Source organism: Eublepharis macularius, chromosome 2, assembly GCF_028583425.1.
Source record: "Eublepharis macularius isolate TG4126 chromosome 2, MPM_Emac_v1.0, whole genome shotgun sequence".
NCBI classification, from domain to species: Eukaryota; Metazoa; Chordata; class Lepidosauria; order Squamata; family Eublepharidae; genus Eublepharis; species Eublepharis macularius.
This window is the reverse complement of record NC_072791.1, coordinates 228,639,714-228,659,978: the sequence shown is the minus strand read 5'-3', so window position 1 is coordinate 228,659,978 and position 20,265 is coordinate 228,639,714. Positions and strand designations below refer to the sequence as shown.

General features: G+C 42.5%; 1 protein-coding gene across 1 annotated transcript in view; it reads left to right on the top strand.

Moving 5' to 3' along the window:
• Nucleotides 1-20,265, top strand: part of PTH2R (parathyroid hormone 2 receptor) — a 147,392-nt gene that overhangs the window by 67,944 nt on the left and 59,183 nt on the right. The window contains exons 4-5 of the mRNA XM_054970136.1: nt 6,744-6,834; nt 7,897-8,054. Of these exons, the coding sequence (XP_054826111.1) occupies nt 6,744-6,834; nt 7,897-8,054 (249 nt within the window). The remainder of the gene's footprint in view (nt 1-6,743; nt 6,835-7,896; nt 8,055-20,265) is intronic.

Sequence of the window (20,265 nt, the reverse complement as noted above, 5' to 3'; positions counted from 1 at the left end):
CTACTTGGGGAGGCCATGAAATGCCCCCCCCAAGTGGGAGCAGTCTGAGCCTTGGTGGGGGGTGGGAGGAAGGGTGGGAGAAGGGCCCCAGAGGGCTGGGGGGCATTTTGCATGCAAAATGCCACCCCTGGCAAGACAAGCCTTCCCCAGCTGTCAGTGGTAGAGATGAGAGCAGAGCACCTACTTGGGGAGGCCATGAAATGCCCCCCCAAGTGGGAGCAGGCTGAGCCTTGGTGGGGGGTGGGAGGAGGGGTGGGAGAAGGGCCCCAGAGGGCTGGGGGGCATTTTGCATGCAAAATGCCACCCCTGGCAAGACAAGCCTCTCCCAGCTGTCAGTGGTAGAGATGAGAGCAGAGCACCTACTTGGGGAGGCCATGAAATGCCCCCCCAAGTGGGAGCAGGCTGAGCCTTGGTGGGGGGTGGGAGGAGGGGTGGGAGAAGGGCCCCAGAGGGTTGGGGGGCATTTTGCATGCAAAATGCCACCCCTGGCAACACAAGCCTCCCCCAGCTGTCAGCGGTAGAGATTAGAGCACCTACTTGGGGAGGCCATGAAATGCCCCCCCCCAAGTGGGAGCAGGCTGAGCCTTGGTGGGGGGGTGGGAGGAGGGGTGGGAGAAGGGCCCCTGAGGGTGAGGGGGCATTTTGCATGCAAAATGCCACCCCTGGCAAAGGAAGCCTGCTTCTTCATTTTTTCCCCATAGGAAATAATGAAGGAAGATTAGCAGCAGCATGCTAACAATATGCTGCTCCTTCGCTTTCTTATGGGAGGATGGGGGGACCTGCTTTGGGGGGCCATAACATGGCCCCCCAAAGTTCAATCTGTCTGAAACGTGGGTGGTTGTTAGAGAAGGGTGAGAGGAAGGTCCCCACCAATTTTGGGCTTATTCGGTGGGAAAATGCCTCCTCCAGGCGTCCTGGAAGACGGAGGCATTTTCCCTTAGAAAAAAGCTGAAAGAATGCCGAAATAATGCCGAAAGAATCCCGAAAGCCGAAAGCCGAAAGAGATTCTTGTTTCGGCTTTCGGCTTTAACGATAGAGAATCTTCTTTCGGCTTTCTACTTTCGGCTATAGCCGAAAATTTTTGGCTTGCACACCCCTAATCACAAATTTTGTTAGTCTTAAATGTGCTACTGGAATCTTGCTCTCCTTTCTACTGCTGCAGACAGACTAACCCATCTTAATCTTTCTATGGAAACTGAAATTTCTGCATCCCCTTAAACCAAATAAGAGCTGAGCTACAGGAGTTGAATTACACAAGGACGCACACGTGAAGAGAGTCGCAATGTTAGCCAAGAAGCTGAGTTTTAAAAGAGATTGGAAGGCTTTGACAATTTCCCTTCTCTACAGAGCCAGAGAGATCACTCCTGAGAGGGTTTATTTCCTCTTCACCTCTTTGAAAGGGAGGTGAAACTGACAGAGCTTTCGGGAGGCAAAGAGGAAATTAACAAACACTCTGAGCAGCAATCTCCCTGGCTCTGTAGAGCAGGGCTGGATCTAGGGTAGCCGGCACCCAGGGCAACCCTAGTCCGACCCCTTGCGTGTGGGCGCAGCTCACGTGCGTGCTCCCAGCACTGCATGATGATGTCAGTTCAGTTTCAGTTTTATTGTTATTACGATCTAGGATCAGAATTTGAGTCAGCATATACAATAATATATAACAAATACATTGATTACATTTCTAAGCATATCTAGGAAACTGAGCAATATATTTAAATACATAAAATTGTTAAATATTGGTTAAAATTTCTTAAGGGAGTTGTGGTAGTCTATCTAATTAAACTCATCAGGGTGCAGAATCTTGCTACCTCAGCAGTGATTTCATTACAGCAAACTGCTAAAAGGATAACAGAATAAAATTAACTGTAAGAGTACATTAATTTTAAGTTTACACGTCTAAAAATTAAGTACATCAGTGTGCTAAAATGGGTAAAATAGTTAAAATCTTAATTAAGATTTCTAGAGAAAATAATAATGTTCTGTCTGATTACACTAGCCAACGCACAGAACCTTGCGGCCTTAGCAGTAATTTCTTTGCAGGAATCAGTTAGAAGGAGGGCAGAATAAGACTGACTTGGTCTGCCTGGGTAGGCAGCAATAACTGGTAAGATATACTTGGTTCGAATCTCCTGATAGAACTTACAGTATAGAAGGACATGCTCTATTGTCTCTACCTGCCCGGATTGACAGGAGCAGAGGCGATTTGTATATGGAGTATGAGCTTATGTCCCCTCCAAGACAGCAGATGGGAGAGCATTAAAACGTGCTAAGGTGAAAGCTCTGCGGTGTTTTGGGAACTCCAATGAAAAGAAATAGCTAGGTGGGGTAAAATTTTGTTTTCTGTTCCCCACTAACGTGACATTTAAGGCCTGTGCTCTATCTACTTGGAGAGAAGTGTCCCATAGTCTCTGTTTGATAATCATTCTGGCTCCTTGATAGCCAAGGTGCATCAGCGCTGTGCTGGAGAAGCCCAGTAGTGACAATTTGCGTTCTCTTGTTGAGATCCAGCTTGAATGGAAACTGTCTAGGAAAATTAGAGGAGTTAATCCTGAAGGGGAAAATTTTATCTTGAGCCATAGACAGATGGCATGGAACCAGGCCCGGGTTTCCAATGTTACTAACCCAGCTTCTAGCCTCAGCAAAGCATCATGGATGCATCTAAAACCATTATGGATGCAGCCTAATAAGGATCTTAAAAATTTTGATTGGATCACTTCAAGCTTGGAGTGATCTTTGTACAGGGATACCTGAGCACCATACATAAGCTGAGGTATTGTCTTGCCTTGAAAAACCTTCAAGGCATGTGGAATGTAAGAAACTCCTTTTATATGGAAAAATCTCAAAATGGCTGAGGCTGTTTTATGGGCAGATTCTGTGACCTGACAGAGATGTGCAGCCCATGAACCTGAGTATTGGGATGCGACTCCCAAATACCTGAATACCTTTACCTGCTCAATCTTATGTCCATCTATTTGCCACTTGTGTAAGGTCTTCTGTAAGTGTCTTTTGCCAAGGACAAGTACTTTGGTTTTGGTAAAATTTATGGTGAGATGTTCATCATTGCAATACGATGCAAGTGCTCAGAGAACTCTTCTTAGCCCTACTTCGGTATATGACAGGATAACCGTGTCATCTGCATATAAGAGTGTAGAGATGGGTCTGTTTGCAATGACTGGAGGGTAGAAATCCGGATTAGATAGGGACTGTGTCATGGAATTGATATAGAAATTGAACAATAAGGGAGCGAGTATGCAGCCTTGTTTCACACCCCTCTTAAATGGCACCCTATGAGATACGTGCCCTTGTGGGTTGCATCTTACTGAGAGTTGGTTATCCTCATAAAAGGCCCTTATAAGGGCCAACAATCTGCGATCTATTCTAGACTGCTCAAGTTTTACCCAGAGTCTGATGCGCGAGATGCTATCAAAAGCTGTGTACAAGGCTCCTGATGGCCTAGCTGTGTATTTCTCTATCAAATGCTGCAAAAGCAGGCACTGGTGCATTGTAGATCAGCCACTTCTAAATCCAGCTTGTTCTTCTGCTAATATGTTTTCCTCATCTATCCAGTCCCGAAGTTTCCAAAACAAATGTCTAGCATATAGTTTTCCCACCACGCTGAGCAAGCTAATGGGTTGATAGTTAAAAGGGTCTGATCTTGCACCTTTCTTGCACATTGGGATAATAACTGCCATACTCCAGTCTCTAGGAATTATGCCTGTTTGGTCAATATAAGTAAAAAGGGTTGCTAACACCGGAGCCCACCAGTCCACATCTGATTTTATTAGTTCAGGTGGGATCAGATCACTTCCGGGAGCCTTCCCTGGCTTTAGCTGAGATATAAGTCTCTTAACTTCTGTGATTGTGACTGGTGACCATGATGGAAGCATGTCAATATTAGTTGCAGGGCACTGCATCTGAGATGTCTCAGCTGTGTATAATGCATAAAAGTGATCTTCCCAAATCTTTGCGGGGATTTCACAAGTGAGTTTGGGACCTTCCAAAGAGAGACCACTTGACACTATTTTCCAAAAGAGTGCATCATTTTTTTGCAGCCAAATTAAGATGTGCCCAAGTCTTTTTTTCGTTTTAATTAGGTTTTTATATTGCTGCTTTAAGGCATGTAGTTCTGGTGGCATTGATGATAAGTTCTGAGACTTATAACTGTTGTACTTCTCTGTTAACTGCTTTTTAGCTTTTTGACATTCATGGTCAAACCACGGCTGTGAAAAAATTTTAAGTTCCTGAGGCTTGTTGGTTATTTTATTAGGACAGCAAATATCAAGCCACCCCTTAATAATTTTCTTATAGCATTCTAAGATGGCTTCTGAGTTGGAATTTGTGATCAGTTTGTTATGAAGTTGACTAAGCCCTTCCGAGTTTAAGAAAACTTTTGTTTGATTGGCTACTTTACTGGACCATTGGATTCTTTTATAGTTGGAAGCTTGTGGCAATTCTACCTCAAATTTTGTGGTTAGATGAAGTGGGGAGTGTTGAAATTTGAGCAATATGTTAACTGGTAGATGATCGCTCTCTTGTTGAGATTCAACTCTTAAGAAAACTACATGTTCTAACAAGTTACGTGAAGCAAGTACATAATCAATTGTGCTGGATCCTCGATTTGACCAGAAAGTAAATTCACCAGGTAGGTCTCCATTAACAGAGCCATTCAGGATGAACAGGTCTAGCCTATTAGCTAGATTTGCTAGACACAATCCCTTCCAATTTGATTTAGCATCTTTTGAACATCTAGGGAAGAGGGGCAGTGAGGACTCTTCCTCTGGAGGGATGGCATTGTGAGCTGAATACAGAGACTCAACGGAACAACCAGTTCTAGCATTGAAATCACCACCAATCAAGAAGTAAGCATGGGGGAATTTCAGTAACAATCCTTCAATGAAATTTTCTAGGCTAATCCAAATCTCCTGAAGTTTGGGCTTGTCCTGTAAAGGAGGTATATATACATTAACAACCAAAAGATGGAAATTCTTAAATTGGACCAACAGTGCCTGGGCATGGTGAGCATCAAGTCCTATCTCTGTCACCATGGCTTGTAATTTTGTAGAGATTAAAATAGCCAAACCTCCCCTAGGTCTCCCATTTTACCCTGAATTGGAAGCCAATAGTATGCTGACAGAGAAACCATCAATCAGCAAGGATGTTAATAACCAGGTTTCCTGGAGAAGGACAATATCAAAGAAGGAAAGACAGTTCAGAAATGAAAGGTCAGATTTCTTAGAATGCCAACCCGCAATGTTCCAAGACAAAATTTCCATGCAGTGGATCTAGTCAATCTTGGGAATTCCAAGTGTTCTTTTCTGTATGTTCAGCAGAAGAGGTCACTTCATCTCCAACTGGTAGTAAATCTTGCATAACGGGGCCAGTTGGCGTTTTGGTAAGGGAATGAGAAGTCTCGGGTGCTGAATTCTGCACACTTGAAATAGTGTCTCTTGATTTGAAGAAGTAAGAGGCGAGAGTAAATCTCCTGTTTCTTCGTTGTTTGGGAGAATAGAATACGTCATCACTTCCACTGGAGATGTTAAGTCTATTAAATTATTCTGAACTAGCAACTTTTCCACAGAGGTAGGATCTTTAGGCATTTTATTTATTATTGGTCTGATCCTAGATTTTAGCTTTATCTTTGCCTTTGTTTTGGATAATGTCTGCTCTCGGTTGATTGAGGAGATTTGCCTTGTGATCCTGTTAGAATCTGTTTTGGTGGGTCTCTTTGGGGCACAGGGGAATTGAAATGTGCTGTTATTTGGCATAGCTCTAGAGCTGATCCTAGTATTGGTAGATACATGCGCGTGTGACTCCTTCCTCGCTATCGCCTTCTCTGTAGAGCATGGGTTAAGAGGTTTCACTAAAGCTCTCAGCTTGTTTATAGAGCTTTTCAAATTGTCCAGAGAGAAGGTGATGTGCACTTGCTCTTCTTGCAAGGTCTCTTTTACAAAGGAGCGGTTATGAGGAAGCCCCTGGAGAGATGTCAATTTAGCGCTTGCGCTTGCCTGAAGTGTGGATGCTGGCTCTGAAAAAAGGGATGTTAGAGCGTGTTGACAATAAGGGGCGGAGTTTCCCATCAGTAAATACTCTACGTGTTGCAATACCAAAAGAGGCAAGATATCTTTGCATTCTCAGTAGCATCATAGGAATTATGGGAGAGGCAAAGGTTAGATGTGTGAGATCAATTTGATGTATCTCTGTTCGCAGGAGTTGGCTCAAGGAATGAAGGATACCACGTTTGTTATCCCATCGCCCATGATTTAGGTGGTTATAGGTAATATGCAGGACTACTTGGTTTGTTTGAAAACATAGAATGGAGCCTGCATTTGATGTTGTTTTTTGTGCTTCACTTTCTCTTTGTAGAGAAAGCGGTGTTGGGCAGGTCTCTAAATTGAAAGGTGCATTGAGGGACTGAGAACATGGCTTGTAATTTTTAGAATTTTTAGAAGCTTCGCTTCTTGATAAGGAGAAGCTTGTCTTCTCATTAAAATCCTTGACCATGTTGTTTAGTATGTTAAGTTTGTTAGAAATACTATTTAGCCCTTGGAAGATGGCTATTACTGTTTCCCCTGTAAGCAGACAATGGTCCCCTATGAACTTCATCAAGAAGCCTTTCTGTGATTGAAAGTTTATATCAAGTTCCTCAACCCCAAGTGGCAGCCATTCCTTATAAGGAGTTGTCACCTGAGAAGGAGGCTCTTCTGTTAACTCCATTATGTTTGAAAGTTTGTCTCTGTTTGCCTCAGCCAGAGGGGAGTTGCCTGGGTCTAAATGCAGGGACTCCTCGTCAGCATTCTCCTCCTCTACAGTCAGAGCGTCAAATGGGTTTGAAGATGAGTAAGCAGAAATTTCACTTACTATTTCTTTTGATAGAAGGTCTTCAATACATAGCTGCTTAGCTGATTGTGGTGGAGAATGGAAGTCTAGGGGTCTGCTTCTTTTTTTCTTCCCAATTGATAAATTTAGCTGGTTGAGGGAGACGTAGTTAGATTGCTCACAGTGCTTCCAAGGTTGGGCTGCTGTGTTAATTTAAGCTGGGCATTTAGCCAGTAATTAGATGTGTTGCTTGAGTTGTTCTTCCAGTTATTCCAAAAATAGCTGAATTGAGCTCTCTGAAGAAGTTAAACTCTGGAGTTAGATTTGTATGAACAAAAAAACTGCAGAGCTACTTACAGGAGGTGTTATCTCATCGCTATTTTCCCTCCCCCACCCCCGTGTGATGATGTCACTTCTGTGACATCATCACGCAGGGCAGAGTGTGCCCCCCGCATGGTGTGCCAGCGGGGGCAGCGTGCGGGGCTGGGAAGCCACCTGCACCATTCACCTCCCCGCAGGACAGGGGGCAGCCTTGCAGCCCCCCCACGCTGCCTTTTGCCTGCCCTGCAGGACAGGGGGCGTGCAGCAAGCCGGCCACACCCTGTCCTGCAGGGCAGGCGAAAGGCAGCGCGGGGGGCTGGGAGGCTGTCCGCATGCTCCCAGCAGCTGGCAGCTGCTCCCGGCAGCCCCCTCCCTGGTGGCACTGGGGGCAGACTACCCCCTGCCCCCCCCCCCCTGATCCAGCCCTGCTGTAGAGAGAGGAAATTGACAAAGCCTTCCGATCTCTTTTAAAACTCAGCTTCCCAGATAACATTTGTGACTCCCTTCATGTTCACATCTTCATGTAATTTGTCTCTTGTAGCGTAGTTCTAAGGCAGCACAGAAGTGGAATGGTTATCAAGAGAAGGAATCTCATGCTCGCAAGTCCAAGGTGATGTGATTCAAGCCAAAACCGATTTCATTATATGAGAGATAAGAACAGAGTCCTGATGCCTTCTCTGTGGCCAAAATGCTTAGAAATTACTTCAGTTCTTCAGAATGAAAGTGCAGCTGCTATGATCAGATTATTAACTCTCTAATTAGAAAGGCAACGTTCTTCACAAGCTCTGTTTCTGTTTGGGCTTTTCTTTGCCAGGTTGATTTGGATTATACCATTACAACAGAGGATCAAATTTATCTCCTCCTGGAGGCCAGAGTTCAGTGTGAGCGAAACATCACCTCACAGCTCAGAGAAGAAAGAGGTGATGTATCTATGCAGCTGCTCATTTATTTTTCTTTCACCCAGCATTTCTAAATGGTTTTGAGGTATATGTGCGATGAAAGTGAGGTAGACTGGTATGAAATCCACCTGGTTTATTGTTTAATATTTGGACAGAAACCAGTGGAGCACATGGAAATGCAGCTTGATTGTTGACTGATCCTCGATTAACAACATTCTCTGGTAGGTCACTATGACAAATTTCACTGTTTCATGCTAGCTTGTTTTTCTTCACCCCATCCTCTCAATGCCAAGCATTCTATGAATGAGCTTCTAACATGTGTCCCCAGAAAAGCTGGCATTTGGGACCCTAATTTGGAATAGGACCTGAAATGGCATGTTATTTGCTTCATTAGACTTGCTATTTTGGGCAACCCTTCAACCTGAGGCTCCCACCATAGGGTGGAGAGATTGGCATCAGGTGGTAGTGTAGGGAACTTCTCAAATCTCTATGGTAAAAACCATAGAGATTTGGGGCATTCGTAGAGCACCACAGGTATAAACCCAGAAGTTATGTCAGAGCATTGCATGTAGGGCTGCAAGTCCCCCAGTGGGGGGAGGGGATACTCCACTTACAGTTTCTGCCCCCTGCCACCACAGGGGGTGGTGGCCACATCCTTTTTGAAGTGAGGCCTCCAGAACTGCACACAATACTCCAGGTGTGGCCTAACCAAGGCAGTATAGAGAGGGGCTATGACCTCCTGTGATTTTGACGCTATGGCCTCTTTGATTGAATTGGCCTTTCTTGCCACCACATCACACTGACTGCGCATATTTAGTTTACAGTTCACTCTTACCCCAAGATCCCTTTCACATATACTACTGCCCAGAAGTGTATCCCCCATCCAGTATTTGTGCTTCCCATTTTTGTGGCCCAGTGCACTTGTCTTTGTTGAATTGCATCCTATTCACAGCTGCCCACTTCTCCAGAGTATTCAGGTCTTGTTGAATTTTAATTCTATCTTCTTGGGTGTTTGCTACTCCTCCCAATTTGGTATCATCAGCAAATTGAATGAGCAGCCCTTCCACTCCTTCATCCAGATCATTGATAAAAAGATTGAAAAGTACCGGGCCCAAAAACGAGCCCTGCAGCACCCCACTGGACACCTCCCTCCAATCTGATGAAATGCCGTTGACCACCACTCTTTGAGTGCGGTCCTCTAACCAGTTCCCTATCCACCGAACTGTCCTATAGTCAACTCCACAGTCTTCCAGTTTGCCCATCAGAATGTCATGGGGGACCTTATCAAAAGCTTTACTGAAATCCAGATAAACCACGTCAACAGAGTTCCCCCGATCCAGTAAGCTGGTCACTCAATCAAAGAAGGAAACCAGGTTGGTCTGGCAAGATCTGTTAGGAACAAAACCATGCTGACTTCCCCAGATCACTGAGCGGTCCTTCAGATGCTTACAGAGTGATCCCTTTAAAATCTATTCTAATATCTTCCCTGCAACAGAAGTCAGACTGACCGGCCTGTAGTTTCCCGGGTCATCCTTCCTCCCTTTCTTAAAGATTGGGATAACATTTGCTCTTCTCCAATCTTGTGGCACATCCCCAGTCCTCCAGGAGGCCTTGAAGATGATGGACAGTGGTTCTGCAAGTTCTCTAGAAAGTTCTTTCAGCACTCTTCGGTGCACCCCATCCAGCCCAGGGGATTTGTATTTGTATACTGTTATAGTTGTTACTATTGTCAATTATTGCTCTGTGTTAATTATATAACATTGTCTTTATAGTATAGGAATTAAAACATTAATAGCAAAACTTAGTTTTATCTTTGTTGTTTAGCTATAAGCTTTTAGCACTTTTTATCTGTTATAATCATTCCTATTGTAGGAATAGACTTTAGCTGAACAGCACTTTTGTGGTACTTCTAAAGAGTATCGATAGCTGATAACTTCGGTTGTACATACTTTCATCATATATTTGTCTATTAATAATGCCCTCAAATCTCAACATTAAGATCTTATTATACAATGTATGTGGCTTGGGGAACCCGATAAAAAGAAAATGTATACTTACTAACTTAGCTAAAACCAGATCAGATATTGTATTTCTACAGGAAACACATCTCCACCCTCTAAAGAGTCAAGATTTAAAGGCAAATTGGATTCATCTACAGTACCATTCTAAAGGAAGTTCTAAAGCAAGAGGAGTAGCTATCTTAGTATCTAAAAATTTGCCCTTCCAACATAAAGACACAATTTGTGATCCTATAGATAGATATATTCATATCAAGGGCATAATAGAGAATCAAACCTATACATTTGGCTCAATCTACGCCCCAAATAAAGATCAAATAACCTTTTTAAATGACAGCTTAGAAAAACTCTCACATTTTCAGGAAGAAGAGGTGGTTGTAGGGGGGGACCTAAATTTTATAGCAAACACTAAATTAGACAGATCAAGACTCAATCAAATCTCTCCATAATAATAAAGCACCAGGTCCAGATGGCTATCCTTTGGAATTTTATAAAAAATTTGCTTCTATAATTTGTAAGCCATTAGTGGATGCTTGTAAAACAGTCAGAGAAAGGACTATTGCCTCCTTCATGGGCAGAGGCATCAATAATTGTTATTCAGAAGCAAGGCAAAGAACCCACAAAACCACTTCATATAGGCAAATCTCACTTCTCAACCAAGACTATAAAATATTTACATCTATCTTGGCAAAAAGACTCAATATGTTTATTTCAAACTATATACATCATGATCAATCCGGCTTTATTTCTCACTGAGATCTAACAAACAATATATATAAGAGTCTAAATTTAGTAGACTATTATCAGAGAAACCAACTTGAATCTTTATTTCTTTCCCTGGACATCGAGAAAGCTTTCGATTCTGTAGAAATTCAGTATCTTAAAACAACACTACAACATATGGGCTTTCGGCTAAAGTTTCTTAGAATAATAGATACTATCTATTTCCAAGCTTCTACACAAATCAAAATTAATGGAGATGTCTCAAATAAAATATCTATTCAGAGAGGAGCTAGGCAAGGTTGCCCACTATCCCCACTTCTCTTTGTGATAGCGCTGGAACCCTTATCTATAGCTATAAGAGAAGACAATAATTTAAGCGGTATCAAGTTGGGCCCTAATAAATACAAACTAAGTCTTTTTGCAGACAATATGCTGCTTTATATCACCAAACCACTAGCATCACTAGTATCACTACAAGAGAAACTATCCACTTTTAGTTTTCATTTCAGGACTTAAAATCAATCAGACAAAATCACAGGTATTACCGATGAACATTGAATCTGATATCACTGAACAGATCAAGCAAATAAATGAATACCAATGGGCTTCAAAGCATTTTTCATACCTAGGTATAACCATTCCTACAGATCTGAAACAAATATTTAATTTAAACTATTTTAAAACTATTAACCAAATTTTTTTTTTATAATTTTTTTTATTTTCATAACTACAAGACACTACACCAGACTATCACAAGGAAAGGGGAGAGGGAAGGGACAAAGGGGGGTGGAAAAAGAAAAAAAGAAAAAGGGGGGGAAATGAACTACAAACACTAAACACTACACTTCAATGTTTCCCTTCATACTGTCATAATACAAAAATAGCTCCATAGAGTAATGATGGAGTGGTTAATCATACAGAGAATAAACATTTCATATTCTGATTAAACTTTCCTCCCCCTTCTAGGTCCCGGACGCAGTTCTCTCTGTGCAACTGCTGTTGCGATGCTCTCCTCCTCCTCCCCCCCCTCCGGCTCCTCCTTTTCTTCGTTCTTGGTGCAGCAGAGTTCTGGGTTTTTATTCTCAAAATCCTTTAGTTGATCTTCTGATAATATCTTATAGGCCTGATCTTTATATCTGAACCATATTCCTTCCGGGAATAACCATTTGTACTTTATTCCATGGTCCCTCAGAAGAGCTGCAAACTTTTTATATTTAAAACGCCGTTTCCGGACTAGAAATGGAACGTCCTTCAAAATCTTGACTTTCAAACCCATAAAGTCCAAATCCGCATTGTATGAGTTATATAGGATGGTGTCCCGAATCTTTTTAGATGAAAAGTCAATAATGATCTCACGAGGCAACTGTCGCTTTGTTGCATATTTTGAAGAAGCCCGACGGACCTCCAAAATGGCGCTTTTAACCTCTTCTTTAGTCGTCCTCGCGGGTGTCGCCAGTAGTTCCGAGACCAAATCCCACAGATCCTCATTTTCCTCCTCTTTCACGTTTTGGAGACGCAAAATTGTCTGCGTTCGTTCCACTTGTAGCCCGATCAGCTGGTTCTCCACCAACTTCAGCTCCTTTTTTGTAGCCTTCACAAGTGACGCACTTTCCAGAGCAGACTTTTCTGCCCCCCCCCCCGCTGCTGCCTTAATGGTTTTCACCTCGCTTTCAATTAAGCCCACCCTTTGATCAGTTTCGTTCAGCTTGTCAACAAAGGGTTTTATGGCTTCCACCACCGCCCTGCGCACCAACTCTTCGAGCGACTCCCCCTTCAAAGTAGCCGAGATTGACTTACCGAGAGCGGGACTTTGCTTCTTTGCTGCCATTTTGGGGGGGGGGGGGGCGCCAACAAAATTCTGGAACTCAACGAAGGGGAAGAGCGAGTCTTCTTCAGATCAACCTCTCCTTCACAAACGCTTGTAAAACAGAAGGGATTCGCTTGTTTACAGGCTTCCGCCTGTTTCTTTTACTTGCCGTTTCTCGTTGCCCAGCGGCACTCGAGGCGCCGTGCACATCTGCCGGCCTCCATAGGGACAAACGGGCAATTCCCCCCCCCGCATTGATTCCGGGGAGTTCTTCCCGCCGCGTCCCGGACCCTGGCTCCCTCCCTGGGAGTCCTGGGGGCTAATCCTTGCGGATCAGCCGCCCGGTCAGGGTGCCCGGTCGTTTCCTCCCGGACCAGCCGAGAGGAGCGTCCGGCATGGCTGAGAAAACGAAACCGAATCCAAAACTATTAACCAAATTAAAGCAAGCTTAGCTAAGTGGGATAAAATGAAACCCTCTTGGTATGAGAGGTTTCACATAAAAGCTTTTATATTACCAAAGATTCTTTTTCTTATGAGAACTATACCACTAAAAATCTCAAAAAATACCATAAAATATTGGCAAAGCATCCTCAATAGATTTCTATGGGCAAGAAAACAACATACAATTGCGTTCAGTACATTAAGATTAAAAAGATCTCAGGGAGGCTTTAATTACCCTGATCTGGAATTCTGTCATGCCTCATCTAGACTATTAGATATAATACAAATACTAAAACTTTCAGACTCTTTAGATTGGGTTAAGATAATGCAGTCAACACAAGATAGCCCGATTTCAAACCTTATCTGGAATAACAAAAAAGAACATGCACAAACACTCAAAAATAATCCTTTTTTGGAAGCAATCTTAAATGTTTAGGGCTTATTCAGACATAAAATCACTCCAAAAATATCAAGATTTTCTTCCTTTTTAGGCAAAGATTGGTTTCCACCAGGACAATCCAAAACCTACATGAAAGTGTGGCAAAAATGAACCTAACTCGATTAATTGATGTAGCAACTAATAACGGTCTTCTAAGCAAATTTGAACTAGTACAAAAAACACAAAAAAAAATCCAATGGTTTACATATCTACAACTTACTAATATGTTAAACCAAATCAACATCAAAAACATAATGAATACACATATGACAGAATTTGAACATCTTCTAAATATGTCAAAATCAATACGGAAAGGACTAATATCAAGGTTGTATAACTTACTTTTATCTACCATTCAAACTAAAACACTAAAATATCAGATAAATTAGCATCAAGATTGCAAGTTAGACTATATATATGAACAATGGAAAAAGATTTGGGCTTCAAACATACCTGACTCTAGAACAATAATAACCAAATTACAGTCATATAAAATATTGCATAGATGGCATTTAACACCTAAAAAGTTATCATTAATATCATCCAATAGATTGCCACTATGCTGTAAAGGATGTGGCAATATAGGATCATTCGCACACTGCTGGTGGGAATGTCCCCTAATCCAAAATTTCTGGGAAGATATAATAAAACACATTAAAATATAACAGGATACACAATCCCGTTCACACCAGAAATCATATTCTTAGATCAATGGGACACAGTTGCAAACTTGCATTTCTTAAAATCAGAAAAGAATTAATTAGTAACTTTCTAGTAGCAGCTAAATCTTCAATAGCTTCAAATTGGAAATCGCCCAAAGTACCATCAATAGACACTGGATGGTCAAAGTCTGGGATCACTACATACAAGAGAAAATTCATGATAAAATCTTTCAAGTAGAACACTTTCCAAATGAAACCGATTTTATAACAAAATGGTCTCCATTTTTTGAATACATAGCTGTAAACAATTTACAGCTGCCCAAAAATCTATGTTCTGTTATCATGATGGGTAATTCAGTTAGAAACACATAAAACATAAGTTACAATATATTACAGAATAAGCAGAAACAAGCTATGTTATATATCTATATCGCTTTTAGAATGTTTTTGTTAATCAATGACCTCTTACTAACACTATGTTCATAAGTTTACTACCATTTATTTTGTATGATGTTCTGTTTGCTAAGTGAATCACATATATTATATCTTATATATTTGAGAAATAATAATAATAATACTTAAAAAATTAAAAAGAAAGAAACTGTGAGTGAATATGAAAACAATGGGGAAACACGTGTAAGGGCATTCATGTGTCGTGCACTTGTAATTCATCTCGTGAAGTTGGCTCTGAATCAGATTTATTTTAGTTTACTTATTTATACTCCACCTTTCTCCTCAATGAGAACTAGGGGTGTGTGATCCCCAAAGATTCAGGTTTCTTGCTTCTGGTTTACCCAGAGCAGGAAAAAAGTTCGGGTAAACCCAAAACTCGAAGTGGCAAGCCCGTTCGGGTATTTAAACCAATTGGGGATTATTAGGGAAGATTCGGCCATTGTTTCCAATGGGAAACACTGCTCCCACTATCTAGTGGGTCATTTTCTTCCCAAATAACACCAAATTTGCAGGGTACGCTCTCCCAACCCTCCTCTCACAGCCACCCAAGTTTCAGAGAGATTGGACTTCGGGGGGGGGGCATGTTATGGCCCCCCCAAAAAAGGTCCCCATCCACCTCCAATCTCCATTATTTCCTATTGGAGAAATCGGGGGGAAGGTTCCCAGGAGGCTGGGGTGGCATTTTGTAAGCAAAATGCACTAAGCCTCCAGGGGACCCTCTCCCAACTCTCCTACCACGGCTACACAAGTTTCAGGGAGATTGGACTTTTGGGAGCCATGTTATGGCCCCCAAAGAAGGTCCCCCAGCTGCATTATTCCCTATGAGGACTAACTTCACACCAGAGAATCACAATAAGAAAAATTTGATTAAAAATACACAACAAAACCACATGAAGCAAGTGAGTGAGCAACTAGAAGTGAACTAATGAACAACCTGGTGCCTATGAAGGGTGAGAACACAAGAGCTGTGGGCTCCTGTCCTGTGGCTCACAGCAGGATGTTTGATGAACGGGCTATTTCAGTGGACATGGATGAGATTTTTCAAAGATGCCCAGTATCTGGCAAAAATTCTCTCTGCCTATTTAATTTCTGTAGCATCTGGAGAGGTGACAATGCAAGGCCCCTCTTTCCCTCACCTTTTTTCTATACCAGATCAGCAAGACACAAAACTGCTTGACTCTCCAGGATGTTACAAAAAGAGGAAATTAATCTGGCTTGCATAAGAGAGACACGGTTAGAAGAAAATGATATAGTGTGTCTGTCCCAACTAACTGTGCCTGGTTATGCAGCCCTCCACCAACCCCACGCAGGTGGCTGGGCAGGAAGGGCTGTCATTATCCTCCTTGAGTCCCTCAACTTCTGCAGACTCCTGGTACAAACTGTAGGTGGCATTGACTGTATGCTTCTTTTGTTGGGGTCTAAGGATAGATTATGCCTTCTGCTTGTTTATTGGCCATCTAGTTCCTCATTGGGCACCCTCTTGTGACAGAGGTGTTCTCGGATCCAGTTCTGGAGACACATAGACTGAGATACTTCAGTGCAAAATTCATGTCCAGGATTTTATAGTCTCTGGGCCTCTCTCAAATAATGATGGGCCCAGCACATTAAAGAGGCTACACCTTAGAATTAATATTTTTCCATCAAGTCTTTGAAGGGGGAGCTTGTTTCAGGGTTGGAGATTCAACCTGAACCATTATCTACTGAAGGCAAGGATGAATTTTGCACTGACACCCCACAAAGGGGTGGGGCAGTTAAAATGATATGCCCATTGAAAAGCATAGATCCTTGTGGATTCCAACACCAGAGAAATACAATAAGAAAAATTTGATTAAAAATACACAACAGAACCAAATGAAGCAAGTGTGTGAGCAACTAGAAGTGAATTAATGAACAACCTCCCTCAGCGCAGCCAAACTGATGAAAGGGGATCAACTTCACTCCAGAGAATCATCCATTGCATTCAACCCAAAGCAAACTTAACCATGTGTTGAAAACTAGTGGGCTGTTCTAGCAGGCTGGGGGTGGCATTTTGCAAGCAAAATGCACCAAAGTTGCAGGGGACCTACTCCTATCTGCTCTCTGGAGATCACCCCAGAATCAGGGAGATTAGACTTCAAGGGGCCATGTAATGGTTCCCCAAATAAGATTGACCACCACCCCAGCCACCCCACTTTTTATTATGGGGAAATCCAGATTCCCACAATAGAAACACATGGAATGTGGCATCCATGGCCACAGGCAGAAACCCCTCAATAAACGCCCCCCCCCCAACAGCCCAACAAAACCAAAGACAAACTCCTCAAAATTCCCCAGCACCCCCAGAACTGGCTGGCCAGCCACTTGCCATGCTTCCCTATGGGGCCAACCATCGCAACAGAGATTCACACACACACACACACACACACAAATGTCAAAAAAATATTTCTTGGTAACAGCAGTAAATTAAAAACATCACATCACTGTTAAATCACAATGTACAGTCCTAGATTAAATCAACCCCCACCAACACACCAGAGAATCAAAAACACTCCAAAACCAGAACCAAAAACACACCAAAAATAATTTTTTTAAATTTCATTTCTTGGAGTTCTAGGAACAGCATTAATAGCACATTCAAATCACAACATGCAATCCCTCACTTTGAAACAAATTCTAACATCACACCAGAGAATCACACACCATTTTTATTAAAAAATTCATTTCTTGGATTTCTGGGAACAGCATTAATAGCACATTCAAATCACAGTCCCACCTTGAAACAATTTTTTTTTAAAAAAATACTGTCCTCCCAGAGAATCCCCAAATCGGGAATGGAAGAGCTGCTTGCTGCTGCAGCAACTGGCTCTTTCTCTCAGCCAATCTCCCTTCTCTGATCACCCCCTCTCCCCCTCCCTCTCCTACCTGTCTCACTCCCCTCTTCCCCCTCCCATCAATCAAAAGCCGTGGGAAGAGAGGTCTTTGAAGCTTTTTTCCTCTAGCCATGGCAAGGGGAAAAGGTTTCACAGAGCTTCGCAAATCAATCCGAATCACTTCAGGTTGCTTTGCTTCGGGTTTCCCGAATTGGGCCAGCTCTGCTGGGGCCAATTTGGGAAGCACAGATCAACACGAATTGGGGTTGATTTGGGTTTCCTTCGGGTTTCTGAAACCTGAAGTGCACATCCCTAATGAGAACCCAAGTGCCTTACCTCATTCTCCTCCTCTCCTCTCCTCCAGTTTATCCTCACAACAACCCTGTGAGGTAGGTTGGACCAAACGAGTGTGAGTGGCCCAAGGTCACTGAGTAAACTTCCACAGCAGAACAGGAAAGTGAACCTGGATTGTCCAGATACTAGTCTGACAATTTGTCCACTACAGCAAACCAGATAGTGGAATTTAGCTCTCAGCTGAAGCAAAATGAGAAAAATCAAACAAATAATGAAAACAGCGGCTTTTGAAACTGCTGAATGCCAGTTTAATAAAGCTTGGACATGTGAGTGCACACAAAGAAGGTAGATGAATGGGGAACAGAAATCACCTTAGGGAGGGTATAAGAGCTCAGATTCTAAGAATATCAGCTAGTAACAGCAACAACAGAAAGCTCAAGAAGAAAACTGCACTGCAGTAAAACCATTTCTGAGTCATTGATCTCGTGCCTCCCACACATTCTATTTCCATACAGTGTCAAATACTTTCCGTTTCATTTTCCAGTTAGAGCAACAAAGCCCAGGAGGCAAAAACATTTTGTGGATGATTCCTGGAGATCTTTCCAGCATCAGCTGTTTTTACCAGAGAGATGGCTTTTATTGTCATAGTGTTCCTTTGGGGGTCAAAATGTAACTGCAGTGTTTCTCCCACAGAACAAGAAGCACCTGTAGTTGGCCAGATCAGAGAGCCTCTTCAGACACATTGGCCACTAGGCCCATAATTAAAAATAGCATTGTGATCTTGGGTTGCCACTATCTAGAGGAGGGGCATGGAGCGACGGACCTCAAGTATACCATACTGTATGTTTCCAAGGAAGGCTGTTAATTTGGACCTTTTAAGGAGGGAAACATTTATAAATTAAATACAGTAACACCGAAAGGGATGAATGTTGCCATGGACTATACGTGTTTCCTGTAATGATGTGCTTCTTGGCCATGTATCACTTTAAGGCTCAGTTCGAGTTAATAATTGCCAGCTGGGGTAGAGGATTTAATTATTCATTGCAGACTTGTTAGTATGCAGCCTTCTCTTGGAGCAGCATCCAACATGGTGCTAATGATATTTGGAATGAAAGTAAGTGCTGTTGGGTCCTTGTAAACTAAATGAATGTACTAGTATTTTGTAAGTATATTGCATAAATTGTTTGCTTTCTACACAAGGTGCCTAACTGTTGCAAATAACGTCGGATTATTCTTCCATCTTTGAAAAAGATCTGGAAATGGGACCTTCAACCGGTCATCCCGTCAGATGGTTATTTCCACCCATGCACCATCGGACCTATATTGGATTCATGACCATATGGACAATATTTAAATAATATTTTTACTAATAGCAACACAAGGAAGAACAGGTCGTGACTCAGAACATCAGATTTATTATGCACTAACACTTTTTAGGTCCTCAGAGGAAGACTGTATGAAATTATGAATGGACTAAAGTGAAAAAAAGTACTTCTGTAATTATTCAGTGGCAATTGATATTACTAAATTACACTTTTGAATGTTTTGTATGAAATTGACTTGAAGTGGTGTTCTTTCGTTAGGTTTCATTACGATTTTTTGCTTTTGTTACTTTACTTCGTGACCCTCCTCATTTGGTTGGAACCTCTAGGTGGGGTCTGGAGTTCTTCCAGAAATGCAACGGGTCTCCAGACTAGATCAGTTCTCCTGGGAGAAATGGCCGCTTTGGAGGGTGGACTCTGTGGCATCACATCCCTGCTGAGCTTTGTCCCTCACTAACACTCCACCCTCCCCAGGCTCCACCCCCAAATCTCTAGAAATTTCCCAACCTGGAGTTGGCAACCTATGGAAATGAAAGCCTGTAGGCTGAGGGGGAATCAGAAACCAGCAGAAATCCAGAACACAAGCTGTCCAATATGCTTACTAAAGTATTAAATAATCTTCATAAAACAAAATTGCCAAATTCCCACTTTATTTATTTTTTTATTTACCTCATTGATACCCTACCTTTCTCCCTAATGAGGACCCAAGGTGGCTTACATCATTCTCCTCTCCTCCACGTTATCCTCACAACAACCCTGTGAAGTAGGTTAGGCTGAGACAGTGTGACTGACTGGCCCAAGGTCACCCATGAGCTTCCATGGCAGAGTGGGGATTCGAACGTTGTTGTCCCAGATCCTAATCCGATACTCTAACCACTATACCACACTGTTTCTTTTTTTCTTTTGGAGGCCTGCATCTAGGCCCAATGCTTGTCAGGTCTCCATCCCAGAGATTTTGGACTCACAGTCTAAAGCAGTGTCAGGTCAGAGGTGGCTTCCAGCTTACCAAGGCATTGGGCTGAGTACTACCTGCATGATTTTCTAATATCTTGATGGTCAAGTGCCTTTCTTCCCATCCGTGCATGCAGGAATTCTAGCTGCTAGTCATCAAAATTCAGGCTGCCATCCTACAGGTGGAGCCCAGGATTCTCCCGGAATTACAACCAATCTCCAGACTACAGAGATCCTGTAGAAAATGGCAGCTTCAGTGTGGGGGGTGGGGGG